This window comes from Acomys minous (assembly GCF_964271855.1).
Source record: "Acomys minous genome assembly, chromosome: 17".
NCBI lineage: Eukaryota > Metazoa > Chordata > Mammalia > Rodentia > Muridae > Acomys > Acomys minous.
In genome coordinates this window covers 70,345,535-70,368,650 of record NC_140500.1, presented here as the reverse complement: position 1 = coordinate 70,368,650, position 23,116 = coordinate 70,345,535, and the positions used below count along the sequence as shown (strand labels likewise).

The following is a 23,116-nucleotide window of genomic DNA, read 5'->3' as shown; positions in this document are numbered from 1 at the left end:
ACAGACCTAGGAACCAGCCGAAAGCTATTTCAGGGGAGACCAACATGCAGAAAGAGAAGGGATGGGGTGAAGGGCAACCTGGAGGGAATGCAGGCCACTGAGGAAAAGGACAAGCGTTTGAAATAATTACAGTGGCCTCCTCAGAAAGGCCTGCGAGAGATTTGCACTCTATAATACAATAAGAAGCTTGGCAGAGATAAGTTTTTGAAAATTAATAATATGATAGCCAACTTTAGAAAAATTAAACATGTGCCGAAGAACAGAATGGGTGTAAAACTAAACACCAAGCTGGCATCATGGAGTGAGGAACTTTCTCCTTGGGAGATGCCTGTCTTCTGGGGTACATGAAAACTTTCGAGCAATACCCATGTGTGGGCAACTTAACAGAAGTGAGAAAGAAGCAACTAACTGTGATTTTTGATGTAAGTTCTTTGCTAAAACATGTCTCCTTGAGTACATGTGACATTCTCCTTCTGTCCCTCTTGGCTGAGGAGGACTGTAGGAGTTAGAAAGCCAGCCCTCCCAGGGGCTGTCAGTACCGAATGCCAGCAGATGCTGAGAGCAGCCTGGCCTCACCAAAACCCTATCTTAGTATGATGCATTGGCTCGGGGTGCAAATCTTGCAGCCTGCCTACCAGAGGTCTAATTAGTGGTTTCCGGAAAAGATGCCTCTAGTGGCCAACTGATTAACAAATGTTGTTGCCAGTGAGGTAGGTTCTATTTTTTTCTTTGTTCTTTAAGATCTATTTTAATTTTTAAAGTGTATGTTTGTGCGTGCATGTGTGCACGTGTGTGCACCTGTGTCTCTCTCTGTGTGTATATGGACATGTGTGCAGGTGCCTGCAGGGGCCAGAAGAGGGCATGGGATCCTCTGGGGCTGGATTTACAAGTGGTTGTGAGCTTCCCAACATGGGTTCTTGAAACTGAACTTGGGTCCAACGCATGAGTAGCGTACACTCTTTTAACTACTCGAGCCATATCTCCAGCTCCCTTTCTATGTAAGTAAAAAAGAGGATAGAGTGTAGGGGCCCAAGGTAGACAGCAAGACACTCATAGTCAAACACATTTGCATGTATTCCTTGTCCCAACAAGGGCGAAGTGACCACTGTGATCCCTGAGGGAACCGTGGTAGTTGTAGAATGCAAGAGAAGCTTGTTGTAGGGGTTAGGTTTGGCCCAGGTCTCAGCAAAGGCTCAGTGAAGAAAAGTTTTTCACTGAATGCACATATGTATACCCATAATATTTATGTAAAGATAAATTTATTTTGAAACACTTATTATTCTATTTTACGTGCATAGGTGTTTTGTCTGCATGTATGTCTGTGCACCACATGTGAGCATAATACCCACAGAGGCCAGAGAAGATGCCAGATCTTATGGAACTGGAAATGCAAGTGGCTGTGAGCCACCATGGGGGGAGAGAATGGAAATTGAACCTCTGGCCTCTGGAAAAGCAGGTCTAGACACTAGAAATTGGAAATCAAGGTGTTGATAAACTATGCTTACCCAGGCAAATTATCTTTTCTTGCCTCCAGATTTTTGTATGTCCCTACTATTTCCCAACTTGCATTGCACCACTCCAGTCTCTGCTTCTAGTGTTTGTTTTTTTAAACATAGTTTTCCTCTTTTATTTATGTGACTGTACTCACAGTTCCTTCTTAGAACAGCGTGCATCACTGGGTTAGGTGCATTCAGTTCTACCGTTATCTTATATAATGGTAAAGATTCTATCCCTAAGCCAGGTAGATGGATGTCAGGACTTGACCATCTTTTGAGAAACAATCCCAAAACGCGCTGCAGGAGATGCTGGTGGGAAGCAAGGGCAATTCTTTGATGCATTTCGTGATAACGCCCACCTGGGTAGCGGGCAAAGGACAGCGTGCCTGAAGCTTTGCTGTAGATGCAGCAGAGACTGGGGTGGCTGGGAGAGGGGTGCGTTCAGTCAGTCATGCTGTGGTTCACATCACATGTCTCTTCCTGTAAACAGTGACGGTATGTTTTCTTTGCCGACCTCCGTTGTGGGCTCCCAGTGACTCACACTGATATTTATGGCTTGTGAAATTGTGGTCAACTAGAGAAGCCAATAGAATCAAATATCTCATCTATTTTACTAGGAGATCACTGGGAGATAATACACACCCAAGTCTTGAAAATAATGTCCCAGAGGAGGTAAGGAAAGAGACTGTGGTGCTCGGAATTCTCTCCTTTGAAGGGCAGGGAGTGTGTTTTGCTGTGTTAACTCTTGTCTAGGCATCTACGACGCCCTCACACCCTGCAAAGAGCAATCTCAGCATGAGTACTGTGCGAGGCACTGACATTTTATGTTCAATTTCCAGACAAAATAGAGACAGGTATTGAAGAATGTGCAAATGTCATACTGTGACAGGAAATGGAAGGTAGAAAGTTGGAAGACAGTGTCTAAAAAAAAGTCTTACTTAATGAATTGATAATGTTCAAGGTTTCTAATAGTAAAGAAATATGTATTTGTGATTTTAACAGCATCCACCAGAAGAATAGAAGACCCGACAGGGACAGGGATCTTTACAAGCCCAAAGGTGTCTTTCAGGGTGTCTGTGGGGTCAAAGCATTTTCACGATTATAGTAAAGTGTTATCTGCTTTTTGCACTTAACTACCTGAAAAATTATTAAAATATTCCTCTCTTTTCAGAGTACATTTCTATGAGAGGCTTTCTTCATCTAATTCAACCAAAAAAACAAACCTCAACAGATTAAATCCAGAGGAAAATATGAGAATGTAGTTGTCATCTGTTTTGCCAACTATCAACGATTAAAAAGACACATGAGGAGCCAGTAAGCTTTTTGCCTGTGAAGTTATTTTTTTTTACAAAATAGATGATTATGTTAACATTATTATTGGTATTTTAAGTCAAATAAATATATAAAATAAATTATCTTTAGTTTCTAACATGTGAAATATCAGTAGATAGCATCTGTGTGTGTACGTAGGCATGCAGTATCTGTGAAGGCCAGAAGAGGGCGTCAGATATCCTGCAGCCAGGGTTGTGGATGGCTGTGAACCACCTGATGATGCTGGGAATGGAACCGAGGTTTCCTGAAAGAGCAGCAGGCACTCTTAACTGCCTAGCCATCTTTCCAGCCCCGTCTCCCGTGTATAGATTTTCTTTAAACCCTTTTCACTCTGTGACAAGTCTCCCTTGCGTTGGTTTTGACCCACATGACCTTGCCCACCACCTGTTGACCTGCTCTGTTTGTTCATTTTACTTTAATACCAATTTCTTCTCTGTTCACCCTCACCTCGGTGTCTCCTCATTTTTAAGTCACGCTGCAAACAAAGGAAGCTGATGAAAAAACATTACGGCTTGTATTCAGGTTAAAAGCTGCAAGTGCACCTTGTAGTCCAGACCGTCAGAACAGTTGAAAACCACACACTGGATGGCGAGAGCTTTGGCAAGGTCTTTGGTGGTCTCTGTTTTCCCGGTGCCAGCGGGGCCAGCAGGTGCGCCTCCCAGGTCGAGCTGCAAAGCCCCCATGAGGCAAAGATAGCAGCGATCCTGAAGAAACCAATCAATTGTCAGTATTGAAGGGAGCTGACTTCAGTTAAAAATTCAGAGTCTAATTCATTTATTAATAGAAGTGTGTGTGTGTGTGTGTGTGTGTGTGTGTGTGTGTGCGCGCGTGCGCGCGCATGCACACACATACACACACACTCACATTTGTGAGATGTGTGTGTAGGTCTGTGTATGTTTATGTCAGTGGTCAACATTAGGTGTCTTCCTCAATCACGTTCCACTTTTTTTTTTTGAGACAGGGTTTCTCTGTGTATACTTGGCTGTCCTGGACTCACTTTGTAGACCAGGCTGGCCTTGAACTCACAGCGATCCAGCTGCCTCCGCCTCCCGAGTGCTGGGATTAAAGGTGTGTGCCACCACGCCCGGCTCTCCACTTTTGTTTTTTGAGGCAGGGTCTCTCACTGGTTGGTTAGGCGGGCTGGGCAGTGATCCGCTGGGATCTTCCTGTTTCTGCTTCCCTAACATGGTGATTACAGCGCAGGCTCCTGTGCCCAGTTCTTATATGGGTGCTAGAGATCTGAATTCAACTCCTCATGCCTGAATGGTGGGAACTTTCCAGAAAAAAAAAATCTCCCTGGCCCTGAAAAATCCTAACTGAAATTTACTCACAGACAGGGGCACATAAACCAAACAATGCAAGCCTTTGCTTTATAAAGATGTGGGGATGGTAGATCCTTTCAAGACTGCCGTGTGCCAGAGTGAACCTCAGGGACTGACAGCTTACTGTGAGAGGAGTGATGACCAGCCTCGGGCAGGCTCCCAAGTACTCGTAGCCGTAGGTGTACTGAGATAGCGCCATTCTAGCCACACAGTTATCCAGGTCTATGTCCCAGTAATAGCGCAGCTGTCTCTGCCAGTCAAAGGAGTCGGCTGTGTTTACCTACGTTATCGATAGAAACGACGGGAGTGTTAGCCACACGGAGTTCGCAGATTGCCGTGGTGTGTGCCTTCGACGAAAGGCTTACCTTGACTTGGACCAGTTCAGTAACTATATCTCTTGCGTGCACATCAATGGTAATCAACGCAGTTATGATGTTTCTGTGTAACTTAGGAAGACTGCCTCGAACTATTGCAGCCAGGGCATTTAATCTCTGCACAGGAAAGGAGAATTGTGGCAGTGAAATTTCTAACATCGGATGGCATATGTATTTTTTATTGTTAAATTTAAAGTAGATACACGTTAAAACTGTCTAATTAGAAAACTTTATAATTTTGTGTCCAACTAATACAATGTTTTATTTAATTCCCATAAGACTTCTATGAAGCATAAACTAGACATCATTTTTGCATTTAAGCAAACTAAGGATTGGAGAGGGTCAATAACTGAATGGCTGTCACACAATCAATTGTCAGTTGTCATTATTGAAGGGAACTGACTTTAGTTACAAATCCATAAGTCTAATTCATTTATTTAATAGAAGTGTGTGTGTGCTCACTCACATGAAATGGCAAAATCAGACCTGGATAGACATTTGCTTCAGGAAAGCCCCTGGTACATGGTGACGTTTCTGTGGGTAGACTGCTCTATAGACGTGGTGGCACACGCCTCTAATCCCAGCGCTCAAAGGCAGAGGAAGGTGGATCTCTGTGAGTTTGGGGCTAGCCTAGTCTACATAGATTTGCAGGTCAGCCTGGGTGATACCTCTCATTCATAGGTATAATTTTCTACTACTACTAATAAAAATCATTGCAGAACATTCTAACCAGGCCAATGACTAAGTAAATACAAATATTTTAGCTCCTGATTTACTCCAAATTATTACATCATTTTCAAAGTAGAATGGCGCCTCTGGAAGTCTCATACCTCTGGGCTGGACATCTGCAGATGGTCATGGGACTGTCTCTGAGGATCCACTTTTCTACTTTGGGGCTCTGGAGAAAGAAGTGCACTGACAATCTCCCTGTGGCGTTTCTGCTTCTCTCAGGGCAGCTGCTCTCTCTCCCTGTTCCGTTTCAAGGGTGAACCTTTAGAAATGTGGCAGCACTTGGAAGTGTAATTAAATTTGGAGCTGGAGATCTGGCCTAGGCCCCTGATGGAACTCGGCTTGCAGAGAACATATCTTTGTTGTCTAGATTGTGTCTCAACTCTGTGAACTGTTTGCTTTGCCAGGAAAAGCATTTTAGTTTGGTAGTCTCTTTGTCTATTTTTGCGTTTGGTGTCATGGCCAGAAAAAAAAATCAATGTGAAGGAAAATGTCACAGACCTTTTAGGTCATGTATTTAAATCTTTCCTGAATCTACTTTGAATTGGTTTTTATATGTGGCATAAGATAACAATAAAAAACCCCCAAATAATCCAATTAAAAGATGAGAAAGGGACTTGAATAGTATTTTCCTAAAGAAGACATGTCTATATCTGTACTTGTTACTATAGACCCGTACATACGATGCTGAATATCTCTAGTCCTCAGGCATGATGCTAACAAAACCTTATTGTAAGAAAAACAAAATTATGAAAATGTCGAACACACGCTACCCTCACCCTTTATCTGAGAAGAGAGGACGCTGCAGAGTTGGGCAAGATGAAGGGGTCCTAGAGATCCACAGCACAACACTGTGCCTATCGCAAGAAATACTGTACTGTGCATTTGCAATACTGTCTTAAAGTTGTGTGTGCGTGTGTGCAGGTGTAAAGTCTCACATGCATGCAGAAGCCAGAAGAGGATGCGTCTTCCCCCATTGCTTTCTGTTTTTTTTTAATTGCCTTGAGACAGCTTGCACTAAAATTGAAGGTGTTTTTTTTTGTTTTTCACACTAGGCTGGCTAGCTGACCAGTAAGTTTCTAGGATCCACTTACCTCTCTGCCCCACAACACTGTGGTTTCAGGCATGCATGACAGTGCTGGCTTCACTCAAGAATTTAAAATATATATATAAATTTCTGTGAGAGGCATCCTAGTTGTAATAATTACCCTTCTATTGCTGTGATAAAACACCATTATCAAGGCAGCTTACAGGATAAGTGTGCATGATGGCAGAGCAGAGGGCTCTATCTTCAAACCACAAGCATGGAATAGTACGAGGCTTTGAAACCTCAGGGCCCACCCCCAATGACACACTTCCTCCAACAAGGCCACGCCTCCTAAGCCTTCCCAAACAGTGCCACAATGGGAGACTAAGCATTCAAATACTGACACTATGGGGGTCACCTCATTTGAACCAGCACATTAATCCTAGTGAACACAGTTGTGTCTGAATATTTGTAAATCATGATAAATAACCCTTAAGTTTTCCTCTCAATTTGCTCTACTGCCTAGTTTATAGTTACTCATACAAATACTTAATAAGCATCAAGGAAGTGTCCCTATGAAAACCACAACACAGTCGCTTCAGTAAGAGCTCCAGAGCTTTGGAAGCCATGTCAGCACAACAGAATTTCTGACTTTGCTTTAGTCATGATAAAAACCATGGGGACCATCTCTCATGGCAACATGTCCAGTGCCTCCCTGATAAAGAACTTACCTCAAAATTTACTTTTTCAAATTCTTCCAGGGCCTCTATGTGATTGCCTTCAGACTCTAGACTCTCAGTCAAATCCCGGCACCACATGATCTGGGAAATGGTCAGGATCACCTGCAATGAACATCCCCCTAAGCATGTGCTGTGTCGCACCAAAGCAGGCCCCGGAAGGAGACATTGAACAGGAGTGTTACTTGCGAGGGGTGGCCAGCGATCACCCACTCTGTCCTGGGTTTGCTCTGGTAGTCCGCGATGGCAGCTTTGCACAGGCGGCGGAGAGACGTGAACATGGCTTCCTCCACCTTCCCGAGCCACTCTTCCACGTTGCCTCTCGCCTTGAGGCCTTTCCCCAGGCCAACCTAGGAGGCAGTTAGGATGAGAAGAGAGTGACACAGGTGCACTCACGGAAGCTTCCACCTGTTGGATTCCCACACCAAACCCCGAGCTCTGGGAACAGCGATGCCTCTGACATCACATCACACAACCCACCCCACTGCTCTCTAGTAAAAACATGCTCTGAGGGCTGGGAACAGGAGTCCCCACGGGCTCCACGGATCTCTTCACCCGGGTCCCTTTCCATAGCGTTGTAGTTTGAGGTTTACCCCCAGCCATTCCTGGAAATCTGTTCTGTAGTCACCCGTGACTCCACGACTGAAAGATCCCACCGACGTCTTTCCTGCATGCCTCTTGCTTCTCTTTCTCTGACTTCCGGTAACACGGATGTCTTCTTGTTTGGGATTCCCTTAAGCATTTTTTTCACCTTCCTTTGGCATTTCATGTTTTCTCAATGTTCTATCTTTAATCCTCTCTTTCATTTCCTTCTGCACCAGCAATGATGCATGCATGCATGTGTGCATCTATGCATGTGTGTGTGTGTGTCTGTCTGTGTGTGTATGTTGAGGTGTGTGCGTATGTGTGTGTGTTTCTGTGTATGTATATGTGTGTATATTGGGGTGTGTGTATGTGTGTGTGTGTCTCTGTGTATGTATATGTGTGCATGTTGGGGCATGTGTGTCTGTCTGTCTGTCTGTGTGTGTGTCTGTGTCTGTCTGTCTCTGTGTGTCTGTGTATGTATGTGGTGTGTGTGTGTGTGTCTATATACATATATGTGTGTATGTCGGTGTGTGTGTGTGTGTGTGTGTGTGTGTGTGTGTGTGTGTCCCCTGTGCAGTTAGCGGGCTCTTCTGTCTGCCGATACCTTGATCCCCCTCAGTGGGTGTTCTCAGTACGTAGGTGCTGCACAGCCCTAGAGGAGCTGAAGTAAGAAACTCTCACTCAGAGCTCATTGGGTGCTGCCTTAAATCATTTACATACACTGGAAGTCCCTGTCACCCTCCTAATAGGGTGTTATTGCTCAGGCTATCTTGTGGACGCTGTTAGAGGGTGACACGTCTTCGTCTTGACAAAGGCCCGGCACTCTTGGTCAGCCGAAGTTCCTTGCAGAGCTGGCTAACACGTGATTGCTTCTTTCCACATCACTCCCTGAATGGGCCACTGCAATTATCGCGGTGACTTGTAGTGCTGCACAGTTTCTCCACTAGCTCTTCAGCTCTTTGAGCATAAGAGTTGGACTACAGCTGTTCTCGACACTGCTGGGCTGGCGGAGTCTCTGGCCAGGCCAGGCTGAGAGTGAAGCCGCCTCTACCCCAGTCCCAGACGTGTGATTGAGCTTATCCGCAAAGAACGGTTAAGTTGAAGCATCTTACCCGCTCTCCCTCCGGTGACAGCATGGCCAAGATGTCATTGGTGAAGACCTTTTCCGGCTCAGTATCGATGCCAGGGATCTTCCCTTCTGTAGGTGGCATGAGAGCAAACTCGAGCTTTGAGATGGAGTCAAAGCACTTCCTTAGATGAGGCTGCACGGCTTGCGGGTTTCGTGTCTGGGCCAAAATCTCCAGGAGCTCATCATTTGACAGGAAGTAAAACCTGCCAAGGAAAAGAGGCACTGAGTGGAAAGCATCACCTCACACAGATGCTTAGCCTTGGGTAGACATGACAGATAAGACCCTGCCACATCTGCTGCTGGCCAGAGGCAGCTTTGCTTTGGGGTTGGGAGTAGGTTCTTGTAAAGGTTAATGGTGTATCTCAAACGCTTAAACCTGATGGCTAGACTAGAAAGGATTTCTCTAACAACTATTCATTACATTTAGGTCTTGCTATATAATACTGGTCTGTTTGCCTGTTGGCCTTACTTGGCAGTGAAGTTCTTTGGTGAAGATGTGTCATGGAGCACATTAACTATTGAAGAGCTAATAGACAGGTGGATGGTTGCTGGGCCATTACTTGCTCCTGTGACATGGTACCAAGCAAAAGGCAGCACATGCTTCTGTGAAAAGTGACAGAATATGGCTCTGCCAACATACCATTTCTAACTTTATCATGGCCAGACTTAGGTAGAAACAAAACATCTTGTATGTGTTTCCATACCATTTTAAGCCAAATTGGTAAAGAATAAGTTTGTCTGTTCCTGGCCAAACTTAGGCCCAAGCAATGCATGTGCGCATTTACAATGCAATTATGTCAGTCTCGGTTTTGTCTGAAGCTTCTAGACACTCAAGTCGTGCCAACACTGCACAGTGGGCGGCCAAGCCTCTTGGGGACCCACTTATGTTGAGAGGGGTGAAGATTCTAGGGCCCCCATTACATGCAAGGAATAGAAGAGTTAAAGCTAGAGAGGTTGCAGAGCTGAGGATGGGGTGATGGGGGCAATGAGGATCTGCAGGTTCCCTGTGCCCTCAGCAGAGTGAGCTTCGCTCTCCTCCAGCGTCTCTGAGAGCTCAGTATTAGCCCAACAGCAAGGCTAGAGGCAGCGGGGGCTCCTGCCTCCTCCTCTCCAGCATTCTGCTGCGGGGCTCCCGCCTTGTCTCCAGTGCTCTGCTGTGTGAGGATGCTACTGTCATCTACAGCTGATCTACAGGCTACAACAAAATATCTCAGGCTGTTTTAAAAACTTACCTTGGGAAGATAACTCTCTTTGACTCTAAGTATGCCTCCAGACACTTCTGTATTTGGTCAAGTAACGCGTTATTGTTTTGAAAAGTCTCCAGAAGCCCTATTAATAATTAAAAAAAAAAAAGGAGAGGGGTTTGGCCAAATTATATTAAAATAGAGAATGTAATTTTAAATGAAAGTAAAAGATAGTAACATGTTAAAGCTTTTGTTTTGTTTGTTGGAACAATGAAAAATAAAATGGGAGTATTGGCTAAAAAGCTTAGTTCATTAAAAAAAAATCCCCTTTCTATGTATGTGATATGTATGTGGTATGCATGAATGGGCGTAGGTATACATGCCTGCATGTTTGTTGGAGTGTGTGCATGTGTGTGCATGTGTGTATGTGTGTGCATGTGTGTGTGTGTGTGTGCATGTGTGTGTGTGTGTGCTCATGCAACCTATTCTTTTAAAGCACAGTCTCTCAGCCAAAGCCAGAGCTTCCCAGCCAGTCTTGCTCAGCTTGCTCTGGGCATCTCCCATCTCTGCCTTCAGGCTTTGTACTTCTTTCCAAGGACGGACGACATATGAGCTACATCTGTTACCCTGAAATCTGTGGATCAGAACGCCAGTCTTTTCACTTGTGTGGTCATTGCTTTAACTGCTAAGCTATCTCCCCAGCCAAAGAATTATTACTCTTAATTAATTGTAATATAGTAATATTTGCCTTGCTAGAACAGTATTTTTAATTTAAAATAATTTTGGCAGGCGTCCTCTGCTTTTAGGAGGCTGTGAGCACACAAACAAAAGGCAAATAGAGCCAGTGTCTAGAACCTCCTATTTTGTCAGTTTCTTCCTTGTAACTTTTCTGTCATGGTTAAAGGCTAAGTGTGGTCATGGTCATTATTTGTCACTACTAAGGCAGCAGTCAGCACGTCTCTTCATTTTTGTAATGTTGATGCTGATCACAGTTCCTGCTCTCCTACCTGCCCAAAAAATCAAATCCCAAAGCTGTACCGTGACTTCTGAGACCATATGTAGTCAATGGCGCCATCTAGTGGCCAGTCACTCACTTACACCCACTGGTCCCATTGGCCTCATGTCCTAAGCAAGACTCAGTCCCCAAGCGCGCCACTGCAGCCCACATGAGACTCCAGCAGCCAGCACTCTAAGCATGCTCTTACCCAGAGCCTCATGCTGTTCTTTGTTCTCTCCTCTGCTTTCAACAATCCTCCTTCTAAGCACACAGACTTTCACTCACTTTCTCCTGCAAGTTTCTCCTCAAGAGCTACTTTATTGAAAAGTCCAATAACACATACATATACACATGCAAATGCACACACTTACATACTTATACACATACACATGCATACACATATGCACACATACACATGCACACACACATGAACAGATACATACACGTAAATACACACCTACACACACTTATATACATATGTAAACACAGAAAACACACATGTACACAGATATACACACATGCACATAAACATGCATGTACACACATATACATGCATACACATGCACACACATGCACATAAACATGCATGTATACATGCACACATACCTACCTACCTATCTACCTACTACCTGCAGATGCATACACATACTCACACACATACACACACGAACACATATACATACACATATACACAGACCACACCTGCCATGTACACACACATGTACACACCTGCACACATGCATAAATAGTTTATGCTCACATAAACACATGTACACACAGATATACACATGAACCCACATATGCAACATACACACGTGTGCTTGAATGCACACACACACACACACACACACACACACACACACACACCCCAGCTACTCCCTTATCCTATTTTCTTTTTCTTCATGGCTTTACCATTGTTTGGAGTCAGATTTATTACAAATTTATATTTCTTTATTTGAAGTCTTTAAGCCAAGATTTATTTTGGAATCATATTCTTTTTTTTTCCCAAAAGACCTATTTCCCATCATCAGTTGATAGATGCCCTATATCTTCACATATGAGCAGTGCTAAATGGGCCTAGATGGTTGTAGAAGAAAGAGGAGGAGGAGGCAGAGTGGGTGGGGCAAGAAAGGGGGCAAAGAGGAAGGGAAGGGGGACATGAGGTTGAGGGGATTGGTGGGCTTGGGGAGGAGCAGGGGAGAACGGCTAAAGGATACGCCCTAAATACATTATATTCATGTATGAAATTTCCAAAGAACACATAATTTTAGGTGTCCATTTTATAACAAGTCTGCTGGGGACTGGGGCAACAGTCTGTAATAAAACATCACTATATTTATGCGCTGAAGGTTTGGACATGACAGTGGAAGGACTGTGGGAGGCAGGGTAATGGTCCCGCCCCCAGGGATGCTGATGTCCTCATCCCCTGCACTTATGGACCTGTTTGGTTTGTACGGAAATGGGAACCTTGCAGACGTATTAAATTAAGGATCATAGTATGGGAAGTTATTCTAGGTCGTCTGGCGGGTCCGACAGCATTATAAGAATGCTTACTGGGGCTGGAGAGATGGCTCAGAGGTTAAGCACATGGACTGCACTTCTGGAGGTCCTGAGTTCAATTCCCAGCAACCACATGGTGGCTCACAACCATCTGTAATGTGATCTGATGCCCTCTTCTGGCCTGCAGCTGTACATGCAGGCAGAACACTATACAAAACAATAAATAAATAAATCTTAAGAAGAAGAAGAAGAAGAAGAAGAAGAAGAAGAAGAAGAAGAAGAAGAAGAAGAAGAAGAATGCTTACTACAGAGAATGAGAGACAAAGGAGCAAAGGGTCAGAGGCCGGGGAGGCGTTACTGCCAGCTGGAAGACAGCTGTGAGCCGACGAAGGCGAGCACCCTCTCTCTATCAGTCCTGAGACCTGTGCGGATGTTCAATTTTTTATCATTCCATAGTTTCCCTTTTCTGTGTTTTATGTAAGAACCTTTGGGCAAAGAATGTAGTCCCCAAAGTTGCCTTTGTTAGGCAGGGATAGTGTCTGACTAGTCCCCATCAGCGTCACAAGCTGCCATCGGCCACGTGACAAGCAGGCCGCCGGAGGCTTTGGTAAAGAGTGTAAACCTCAGGTTGTGTATGTACATGCGGAGATGGATTGCATGTGTACAGAAACAGAACCTGTTAAAACATTTCAGCCTTGATGCTGGGGGACGATGTGACATCTTTGGTGGTGTAGCCACTGGTAAGGTGCCCGTGATCCTGTAAATAATGCTAAACTCATTGGTTCGTACACACAAACAGACACGGGAGTGGGAAGGGGGCTAGTTAGGAAAAGAGAGAGATCAGCAGGAGAGGAAAGGGGATGAGAGTGGGTAATGTCACTGAATATGGTCAAAATGCATAATGCACATGTGTAAAATGTCATACTGTAATTCATGATTATGTATACTTAGTATATGCTAGGGAAAATCCTTAATATAATTTCAATTTTGCTACTGAATCACAACAAATGGTGATATTTTTAATTCATCCTAATGAATGAGTTAAAACTATGTAATTTTTTGTGATTCTATCTCTGAGGGAGAATCTGAACAGAATTTAATGTGTGTTCTAAAAATCACAAACTGAACTATAAGCCAATAATCAGAAAGTAGAGTGCTCAGGTCACTCAAGTCCTGGATGTACCAATCAAGGCCTGGATGTATCAATCAAGCCCTGGATGTACCAATTAAGCACTGGATGTACCAATCAAGTCCTGGATGTATCAATCAAGTACTGGATGTACCAATTAAGCACTGGATGTACCAATCAAGCCCTGGATGTACCAATCAAGCCCTGGATGTACCAATCAAGCCCTGGATGTACTAATCAAGTCCTGGATGTATCAATCAAGCCCTGGATGTACCAATCAAGCCCTGGATGTACCATGGGCCATTTAGAGCTTTAGAGGTGACAGACATCGGATGATCAGGGAGATGCCTTATTTGACGTGCTTGCTTTGACGTTTCTACCTGGCTGTGTGGCTGCCCGGAGTGCGTTGGGCAGCCGGTTCACCTTCCGCATGATTTCCTTCCACGACTTGTCCACCTGAAGGAACATCTTGGCTTCTGCGGGCAGCTGCCTCTGGATATCTGGGGCATTAAAGATGCTTTCTAGGTAGAGCCAGTTTCTCTGACAGTTCAGCCACTCTTCCTGGAGAAAAATATGGAGACTATCAAAGTGGGACTTCCAAACTTCCAAGCCACTGGTTACACTGGGAATCCATGGCCCTGTGACTCACTGCATCTTTCCCCTGGGAGCTGCTTATGTCTGCTCCCCTTGAGTCCTTTGAGATAAAAATATCCTAAAAGGGCCCAGGATCAGCCCAGCCTGATTCCATCCCACTCTCCGGGGAAGATAATTATGAGTCAGCCACGTGGAAAGCCAGAGGGGCCCCATGAAGCGTTCTGCTGGGAAGCAAGATACTTCTGGCAGAAATCTAAAGGATGGGATGGGAAACAAGTTCATGGTGACTCCCAAATATATACAAGTGCAGCCCAGAGTCACCCAGCAAGAGGCTTAGTGAGGAGCTGTCGCGATCATGGTAGTTTTGGAATATCATGGCTCTGGGATCCCCTGAGCCGAGGGACCCAGCACAGGCCGGTCTCGCTTCCTGACTCACGAAATTACGAGACTCCAGATGTATTGTACTTAGTAACAATTATGCAGATATGTAACTAACAAATGTGTAACTAACACTGTGGTATTTTTTCTCATATCAAAATCATTTAACAATGATGACAATGGTGCCAGTAGGCTGCATAATGATACAAGCAAATCAAATGCACGTGTGCTTTCTTTTCATTCTGAATGCAACAAAATGTTGAAAATTAAATCCTACATTTCTAAATTATATAATATTAAAACAACAGGACACCACACACACACATATATATATACCTACATATATACATAGTGTGTGTGTGCTTGTGTGTGTGTGTGTGTGCTTGTGTGTGTGTGTGTGTGTACATGCTGGTCAAGCCTTCTACCACTGAGCTGCTGTGTCCCTCACCCCACAGGATCCATAATTCGAAGGGCCTTGTGGCTCTCTGGTTCAGAGTTCAGGAGCTGAGATTGCCCTTACTTACCAGTGTTTGATTGAATAAGGAAAGTTGTTTCTGCCAGTCATCCACTCGAGACTTCAGGGGACCCACGTACCGTGATGAGGCGATGGTGGCAATGTTGATGGTGCTGTCATCTAGAAGGACCTTCAGAGAGAAGAGACAGAGACACAGGCAGAGCCGTGAAGCCTTGGCTCAGGGTATTTTGGATTCTGAGGGTCCATTTAAGGACAACTTGTTTGAAGCCCCACCTACTGCTTCCTACCCAGCCACTGACAAGGCTGGGCTTTTACTATGCTTACAATTATCTGTGTTCTCTCCAAGGTCACTGGGGGGGGTACCTAACTAAGAGATGTGTGTGTGTGTGTGTGTGTGTGTGTGTGTGTGTGTGTGTGTGTGTATGAGTGCTGTGCACTCTCATGAATGCACATGCATGTGGAGGGCAGAGGTTGACCTAGGGTGATGTTCCTCAGGAGCCACACACTGTTTTTTTGAGGAAAGGTCACTCACTAGGACCCAGGACTCCCTGGTTGGACTAGACTGGCTGGTCAGGGAGCCCCAGAGGTCCACCATCTCGGACTCTTTAGTGCTAGGATTGAAAGAACACATCATCTCCTTGCTCCACCCTAGCTTTTCATATAGGTGTTGGGACTTGAATTCGGGTCTCCACGCTTTAAGTACAGCAACTGTTTTACTGAATGAGCCATCTCTAAGCCCCGATCCTGTAGCCATTAATGGCACAAGTGTTTGCATTGTTGAATGGTCTTCTCCTGCCCTACACACTAGGCAGCCAGCGTCTCCTTTATACAGCTCACGTCCATAGGCTTTCATCTCTCAAAATGCTCTGTGCTTGCAAAGTCACCATCAGTTCAATGAATGGTTATTTCCCTTTAAATCATCTCCGGGAAGCTGAAACTGAGTTCACTAGAGGAGTATTCACACCACCTTCACACCCCTACAGCTCCCCTTGAACAACAACATCCCTCATAAAACATGTGAATTGAAAAAAATGTGTTGACCTGAAAATTGAGTTGTTCATTGGAACCCCATCAACTGGTGTCGCTTGGATCCCAACTCCTGCCCTTAACTTGGCTTAACCACCTGCTGCATAGAGTGATGCCTGATTTTGCCTTCTCTCCCAACAATTTTATTTCTACTTCTGCCTTGAATCTACCCTTATGCTAGGGCTTTGCCTTTTAAGTTGGGCCATGGGACCCATTCCGTTTGCTAAACCAATGTACCCTCAGATTTTAAGTGACCTAATGCTCTAAGCACATGGGGTTAGATTTTCTCTGCCTAGACAGATGGAAGTGAGTTTAGCTTTTTAGCTGGCTGCACACATGAAATGCTCACCCGTGTTACTTGGCTGTGGTGAAACAGTCTGAAGCTCCCCCCTCCTCCCTTCTCTATCACCCATCTTCAAGGTCCACTTGTCCTGGCTGATTAGGAAAGTCTCTGCCATCACTTCACACATAATTGATCGCTTTGCTTTAATAAATCCCTCAACTGTAGGCCTGCCTCTCTCTCTCTCTCTCTCTCTCTCTCTCTCTCTCTCTCTTTCTCTCTCCCTCTCTCTCTCTCTCTCTCTCTCTCTCTCTCTCTCTCTCTCTCTCACACACACACACACACACACACACACACACACACGCACACAGCACCATTTTATGCCTTTGGTAAATATTTATGTCAATTATTTACATCTTGCTTTCCAAATTAGTTTTTCCATAGCGACTCATAGTTCACTGCCTCATCTTAATCATTCACAGGAGCTGCAGGAGGTATGGGCCGTACCTTAATCACAAAATTGTACCCCTCTCTCCTTCCTCCTTCTCTCCACCCCCGTTCCCCTTCCTCTCCCTCCCTTCCTCTTTATTTTGAAGAGGAGTGTTATCATCTATCCCTGGCTAGCCTAGAACTTGATATGTAGCCCAGGCTGGCCTGAATGTATAGCAATCCTCCTGCCATTGTCTCCCAAAGGTTGAGATTACAGGCATGTGACACCATGCTTGGCTTACCACAAATTTCCCATAACCCGGTTACACACCTGTATGTCATCTGTGCCGCCCAGGATAAACACGTCCTTAGAGTCACGGTGAGGAAGAATGACAAATTCAGTTGTTTTCCAAGAATCTTCCACCTTGGAGACGGTTCAAGCATTAGGATATGTAAACTCACCTGCCTCTGGATGCACACTAAAGGCACATGAAGTGAAATAAGAGGACACTAGCTCCCCCGTTTTCCCCCCATGGTCCTTGAAATTCTCAAGATCCTTTTCTTGGTCAGAAGTCATTGATTTTCTTGGTTTCATTTGACTGTTACTAATACATATGAAGGGCTGGTGATGATGTACATCTTAGGGGACAGAGGAAAACATTCTTTTTATTTAGATACCTGGGCTGGTAGACACATGTTGTTAGGCTAAGGAGATAATGTTGTAAATAGAGACATCTTCTTGGTGTATTTTAAGGCAGTTAGCCCAGCCCGGCCTTCTCTGGGCTTTCAGAAAATAGTATATATATATATTTATTTCTGATTTTTAAAAACCTTCTGACATGTAGTTGTTAATAAAAGCCAACACACAGCCTCCCTTGTTGCTGTGGACTTCTGGTTGGGCTGTAGGCCGAATATGTATAACACTAAGGACCTCTTTCAAAGAGAGAAGAGAGGCTGCTGCCTCTGATGCTGAAAATTCCACCCAGATCACATAGATATTACTAACTTTGTGTTGTATCTGAAAACCTTTACATTCTACAGTTTGTGTATGTATATATCTGTGTGTGTTTCCATGTGTGCATTTGCCTATTAGTCAACCTTGTACACATGTGCATATGCATGTGGAGGCCAAAGATCAGCCTCATTCTCTGGAACTTTCTAAGTAGGTTACTCTGGCTGGCTCACAAGCCCCAAGGATTCACCTACCTTTCTCCCTTTCTCTGATGCTGAAATGAAAGGGACACACCGTCACCCCCTGGCTTTTCCTTGAATTACCTTCTTAAGAATTGTCTCTAAGGCAGCCTCCCCAGAAGCTTGTCCAGATATGTCCTGGATTTCTTGACCAAAGTCAAAGACGTGTAGTTCAGACAGCCTCTCTAGGGTCAACGGGATTTCAACGTCCACTAGCTGGGCATCAACGGTTTGTTCAATGGCTGCCCAGTGCCGAGATTTCAGGGTTGGGTTCCTCAAGTCAATGATCACAGGGAGCTGGGAAATGGACATGTTCAGAGGTGCTGCGTTTTGTTTTTAATTGTAAAAAGTACAACATGTGTAAGACCTGTATATGACCAAGCCTGTAAACACCACAGCACAGATGGGGGAGGGGCTCCTGATGTCCACTCACTCCCTAAGGAGCCACTGGTAGCTGCTGGCTTTGGGGAGCAGGCCTCATAAGGGTTCTTCGGGGATGTGGCCCTGTGTAGGTCACTCATGCAACATTGGGTGGCCCTAGACCCATCAACGTACTGGTGGCATTTGATAAATGACTCAGTGTCTGAAAAAGACTGCATGAGGTTGGGAAGGCAATGTGATGGGGAGTCTGGGAGAAGTTGGAAGGGAGAGATGGTGGGTGGAATTTATCAAAACACCTTGGGCATGGTTTCCATGTATAAGTACAGAGAGTTGAAAACATACCTATCTTAAAGAAAATTCAGAAGAAAAATGCAAATGAAGAAATTTTTTTAAAGACCGAGAACGGTGAGTTTCAGGGCAGCAAACTACTTCAAAATTTGGGTAAACCTGGTAGTCACATGCTTCTCTGAACACTAGAACAGACAGCAAGAATGGAACACCCAGAATGGAACTAATCACGGGGTCTGCACCTTTCCCACCAGGCTGCTGCCATTTGTCATGTAAGAAGAATGCAGTGTAGAATAGAAAGCTACCGGAAACTGGTTCTCAGTTGGGCGCGCGTGCATGCATGCACGCACGCACGCACACACACACACACACAAAGGACCTGGAAACAGCCTCTGGGACCCAGCTCATGCACAAGGTAATAGTAGGTGTCACTAGAACACAAGAAACCAGGGGGCAGGGAGGCAAATAGTCACAGTGTCAGATCTAACGCGGCTGAACTCCCAACTGGAGTTATAACATGGCAAACAAAAAAGTAAACAGAGCAAAACTAACGCTCAGCTCCAAGACTGCAAGTCACCGACCTCAGGAATCACTCACTGCTGCAGAAGATGTCTGGGTTTCAACAACAGCCGACCAAGACACAGGAAAAGGCACACAGCAAAAAGCAAAATGACTCCCACAGAACACACCCTACAGTCAACAGTGAACAGGATCAAACTCAGAGACGGTGCATGTACTGGGAACAGAGCACGTAGATCCACTGCAAGGAATTTAATAGGGGTCTCAACGGAAATGGGAGAAAGCAGGCAAGTTCAGTATGGGAAGGTCAACTTCTGAGTTGGCTGCAAGTGCCTTTTACCCAGCCCCACCTCATCCTTTACCCTATTTAAGGACTGCCTTGGCTCCAGTGCAAAGTTTCAGTCTAGCCGTTTATACACACTATCTGCTTCCCAGACTTTTTCACACTTAGTACATCCGGACAGTGCCTAGCTGTGCAGAGCAGTAGGGCAAATGGGCGTGGCTGTCTGCACGAGCCCCATCTGTTGCCTATGCGCCGAGAACATCAGCAGCATCCTGGCCTCAACAGGCCCCGAGCATCTCTTCTAATCACCATTCTCAATTGCGCAATTTTACCAGTTGCTGAGAAAGACAAAGCGGACTGTTCTTTCTTTTTCTTGCAACCAACCAACCAGGGCGTCTGAGTTCGGTTGTAATGATTTCCCAGTCATCTTACCTTTTCTTTCATTTTCTCCACCTTCTGCTTGAGCTGGGGCACCACACTGTTGGGTGGCAAGCCCTTCTCCAATTGTGTCACAAATTTAGCATATTTACTAACTTGACTGTTTAGGGCTTCTGGATCCAAACAGTCAAATTTAGACTGTGGGGAAAAAAAAGTTAAAACACATGATTAGAGTCAAGCTTAACGGGGACTGACTTTGACATGCACTTGGGTGCTACATATTTGATCACCTCCGCTTGGTGGGGAGGCCTGGTGGCACTCAAAGAAAGAATAAGCAGGCTACCAAGATGTGACTTGATAGCCTATGACCATATAGTGAGGGAGGAGGTCCCCCTCGGTCTTAGACCTAGGGAAGGGAAACAGGGTGAAAGCGGGATACAAGGGATGGGATAACAATTGAGTTGTAATCTGAATAAATTAATAAAATTAAAATGAAAAATTTTAAAAAAGGAAAAAAAGCCAAGCTTAAAGTAGTATAAAAGCTTAACTTCATTTGAATATTCCTGGCACTTAAAAATTTAAACCAGATCAAAGCTGTAGGCTTAGAAACAGCCATTTATAATGTCAACTGCTAATTCTTTTCATAGCTTTGTCTCCTTCATTATAAAGTGCAGTACTGTGATCCTCATATTACCATTAAGGACTATGGGAACATCCCTGGTCTGGGCCGAACTGGCCTCACCCCTCAATGGCTGTGGCAGTCAAGATAAAGTGGCCCTGTGCCTCACCTGGGCAGCACAGTGGAGCTGTACCTGGTGGGTGGGGCATGGCTGAGTCATCCCTGAGGACAAGATCAAGGGAGAGTTGGTCTGCCAGGGTGGGGTGGAAGAGGGGATGATACCCCCTCTGCCTTGCCCCTCATCACCTCTGGTATTTGGGAGAGCTGGCCCTGAATTCATCGGAGCTGAAGAGCCATACTGGCCCCTCACTGGCTATAGAACTTAGGAGAGAGGGCCCTTTATCTTGCCTGGGCAACACAATAGAGCTGGCTCTGATGGTGAAGGTATGGGTGAACCAGCCCTGAGGGTGTGAGTTCAGGAGAGCTGGCCCAGTCCCTCACCGGCTGCAGCACTTGGGAGTGTGGACACTGAGCCTTGACTGGGCAGCCAGTGGAGTTGGCTTTGGTGGTGTGGGTGTAGGTGAGCCCATTCCTAGGACATGAGAACAGGAGGAGAGCTGACCCTACCTCCTGCCTTTGGTGGCTTTGGGTGGCCTAGCTAGAACATTGCTGGAGAGCCTGCTTGGTGGTGCAGTTAAGGGAGAGCTGGTGGGCTGCTAGCTCAGCTACCACCTAGGCCCAGATCTGAGTTGGTCCACCCTAAAATCTATATCATCTGTGAAGTGTTGGGGTACGTGAAATGGCAAGATCTCCATGACACAGTAACAACAGGATAACTGGGAAGAGTCCCAGTAAGGATCCAGTATTGATGGCTGTCAGAGAAGTCAGAGAACTCCAACAAGACCAATGACTCATTGCAATGAACATTTGCAAGTAAGGATGTCAGGATACCGTGAGACACACTGTGACACACTATATCTTCCATGACGAGATGTTTCCTATGCTTTGTTTTGTTTATTTTTTGTTTGTGTGTGTGCTTCTTTTTTTTAAGGGGGAGGTTGCAAGGGCAGAGGGCAGATGTGAGGCGACAGGGAGACAAGGGGGATTGGGGTGCATGATGTGAAACCCAGAGACTCAATTAAAAGTAAAAATAAAAAAACGCCTCACTGGCTCTCCCATCACTTGGAATATTACCTGGAAAACATTGCCTGCGTGTTTGGGTTTTGATTCAGACATGTGGCCTCTAGTTACAGGCACTACAACAGGCAGGAAGCACCAGGCGTACACAGTATTTGTTCCTCATTCCTGTCATACTTTAAAGAGTGATACTTTAAAAAGCTGATCACGGTTGAAGGTGGTCATGTCTTCTGCTTCCCTTTCAAGTTTTGAATAAGGGTAGATCCTTGATGCAAAGCTATGGTGGCTGCCGTACTAGACACCGCAGACAAGAGAGTCCACTTCTGCGGTTGCTCCTCTGAGTCTATCCTACCACTGTAAAGAAAACGGACTCCTTCCATCAATGGCAAGAAGAAGCCTAAACTAACAGATACCTAGAGTAGGAAAATCACAAACAAACCCTGACAGTCCTCAAGAACACCGGTGTGTTTCACAGCAGCACCGTGTTTAGAAGTCACACCGCAGTCAGACGTTGTGTCGTGTGGTCCCTGGACACTTGCATCGTGCAGCCCTCTTAAACAAAGGAGTCAGGAACTCTGCCTTATAAGGAAATTTTTTGCTTCATAGCCTTTAGTGACAAAGGGCCTCTTGCAATTAACCAGCAGGCTGCTAGGTTTTCATACAACTGTACTTTACATTATGCATAGCCATCCACTTTACACATCAAATAACACGGTGATGGAGTAATTTGACGTCGTTTTAAAAGGAAGAACAAAATGGAAACTTTCAGGTTGCAAAACCTCTCCCCCACTTTTTCTAAGTGGGTCAGTGTGATAAATGGGCTCAGTGACAAGAAGCCTCATCTAGCTCCTACTGACAACGAACGGCCAGTGGAATAAAGGAGAAAGCGCAGCTTTCATAACCACCTCCCCAAACGGATCACACACATGAATTCCTTTGGAATGCAAAAACATGAAATATGAACAAGGATGTAAAGCTATTTTTGTCTTGTGTCCTAGTTTCAATGCCATCATAGCTAACTTTTTTTTCCCCATGGCAGATACATGAACTCAACTTTCTGAGCATTGAAGTACGCATTTCATTGAGGGCGAGAGCTGTTCTGCTCCTACCTGCAGCCACTCCTGCTGGAGTTTATCCCACTCAGACAAGGAATCCCAGAGCAGCTGTTTGAGCTTCAGTTCAGCACTAACTTCTTCCAAAGCATCAAACTTGGACACTTCCACCTTTAAAGTACAAGAAACAAGACGCAGGCTTAGCGTTCAGGCAGAAGGGCTCTGCGGTCCTACAGGTAGCTCTTGCTGCTATGATTTCCTGGAAGAAAGAATGTGGGCCCTAAATGGGAAAAGAGAAGGAAAGGGAGTGACCTTAAAAACCCCACGGATGTGCAATTGAAGCATCTTGAAGCAATTGAAGACATCAAGGAAATAGCCTGGGATAAAGTAGACCTCGTAGGCTAGCCCTTGGGATGTAGGACTGGGCAGAAGCCAGGTACCACAAGGCCTGGTGGCACTCCTTTAAATCCAGCTATGCAGAAAGTTTAAGGGCAAGAATTGCTTGATCCCAGGAGTTCAGAACGACTTTGAGAAGCCTCAATCTA

At 45.1% G+C, this 23,116-nt stretch overlaps 1 protein-coding gene across 3 annotated transcripts in view; it reads right to left on the bottom strand.

The window, feature by feature from the left end:
• DNAH6 (dynein axonemal heavy chain 6) overlaps positions 1-23,116 on the bottom strand; it is a 211,276-nt gene that overhangs the window by 139,238 nt on the left and 48,922 nt on the right. For all 3 annotated transcript variants that reach the window (XM_084766547.1, XM_084766548.1, XM_084766549.1), the window contains exons 18-30: positions 22,629-22,742; positions 19,818-19,961; positions 17,999-18,211; positions 17,055-17,147; positions 15,038-15,157; positions 13,922-14,102; positions 9,964-10,060; positions 8,715-8,934; positions 7,203-7,367; positions 7,012-7,122; positions 4,516-4,641; positions 4,275-4,430; positions 3,371-3,532 (exon numbers count right to left, since the gene is read on the bottom strand). In XM_084766547.1, the coding sequence (XP_084622673.1) occupies positions 3,371-3,532; positions 4,275-4,430; positions 4,516-4,641; positions 7,012-7,122; positions 7,203-7,367; positions 8,715-8,934; positions 9,964-10,060; positions 13,922-14,102; positions 15,038-15,157; positions 17,055-17,147; positions 17,999-18,211; positions 19,818-19,961; positions 22,629-22,742 (1,902 nt within the window). The remainder of the gene's footprint in view (positions 1-3,370; positions 3,533-4,274; positions 4,431-4,515; positions 4,642-7,011; positions 7,123-7,202; positions 7,368-8,714; positions 8,935-9,963; positions 10,061-13,921; positions 14,103-15,037; positions 15,158-17,054; positions 17,148-17,998; positions 18,212-19,817; positions 19,962-22,628; positions 22,743-23,116) is intronic.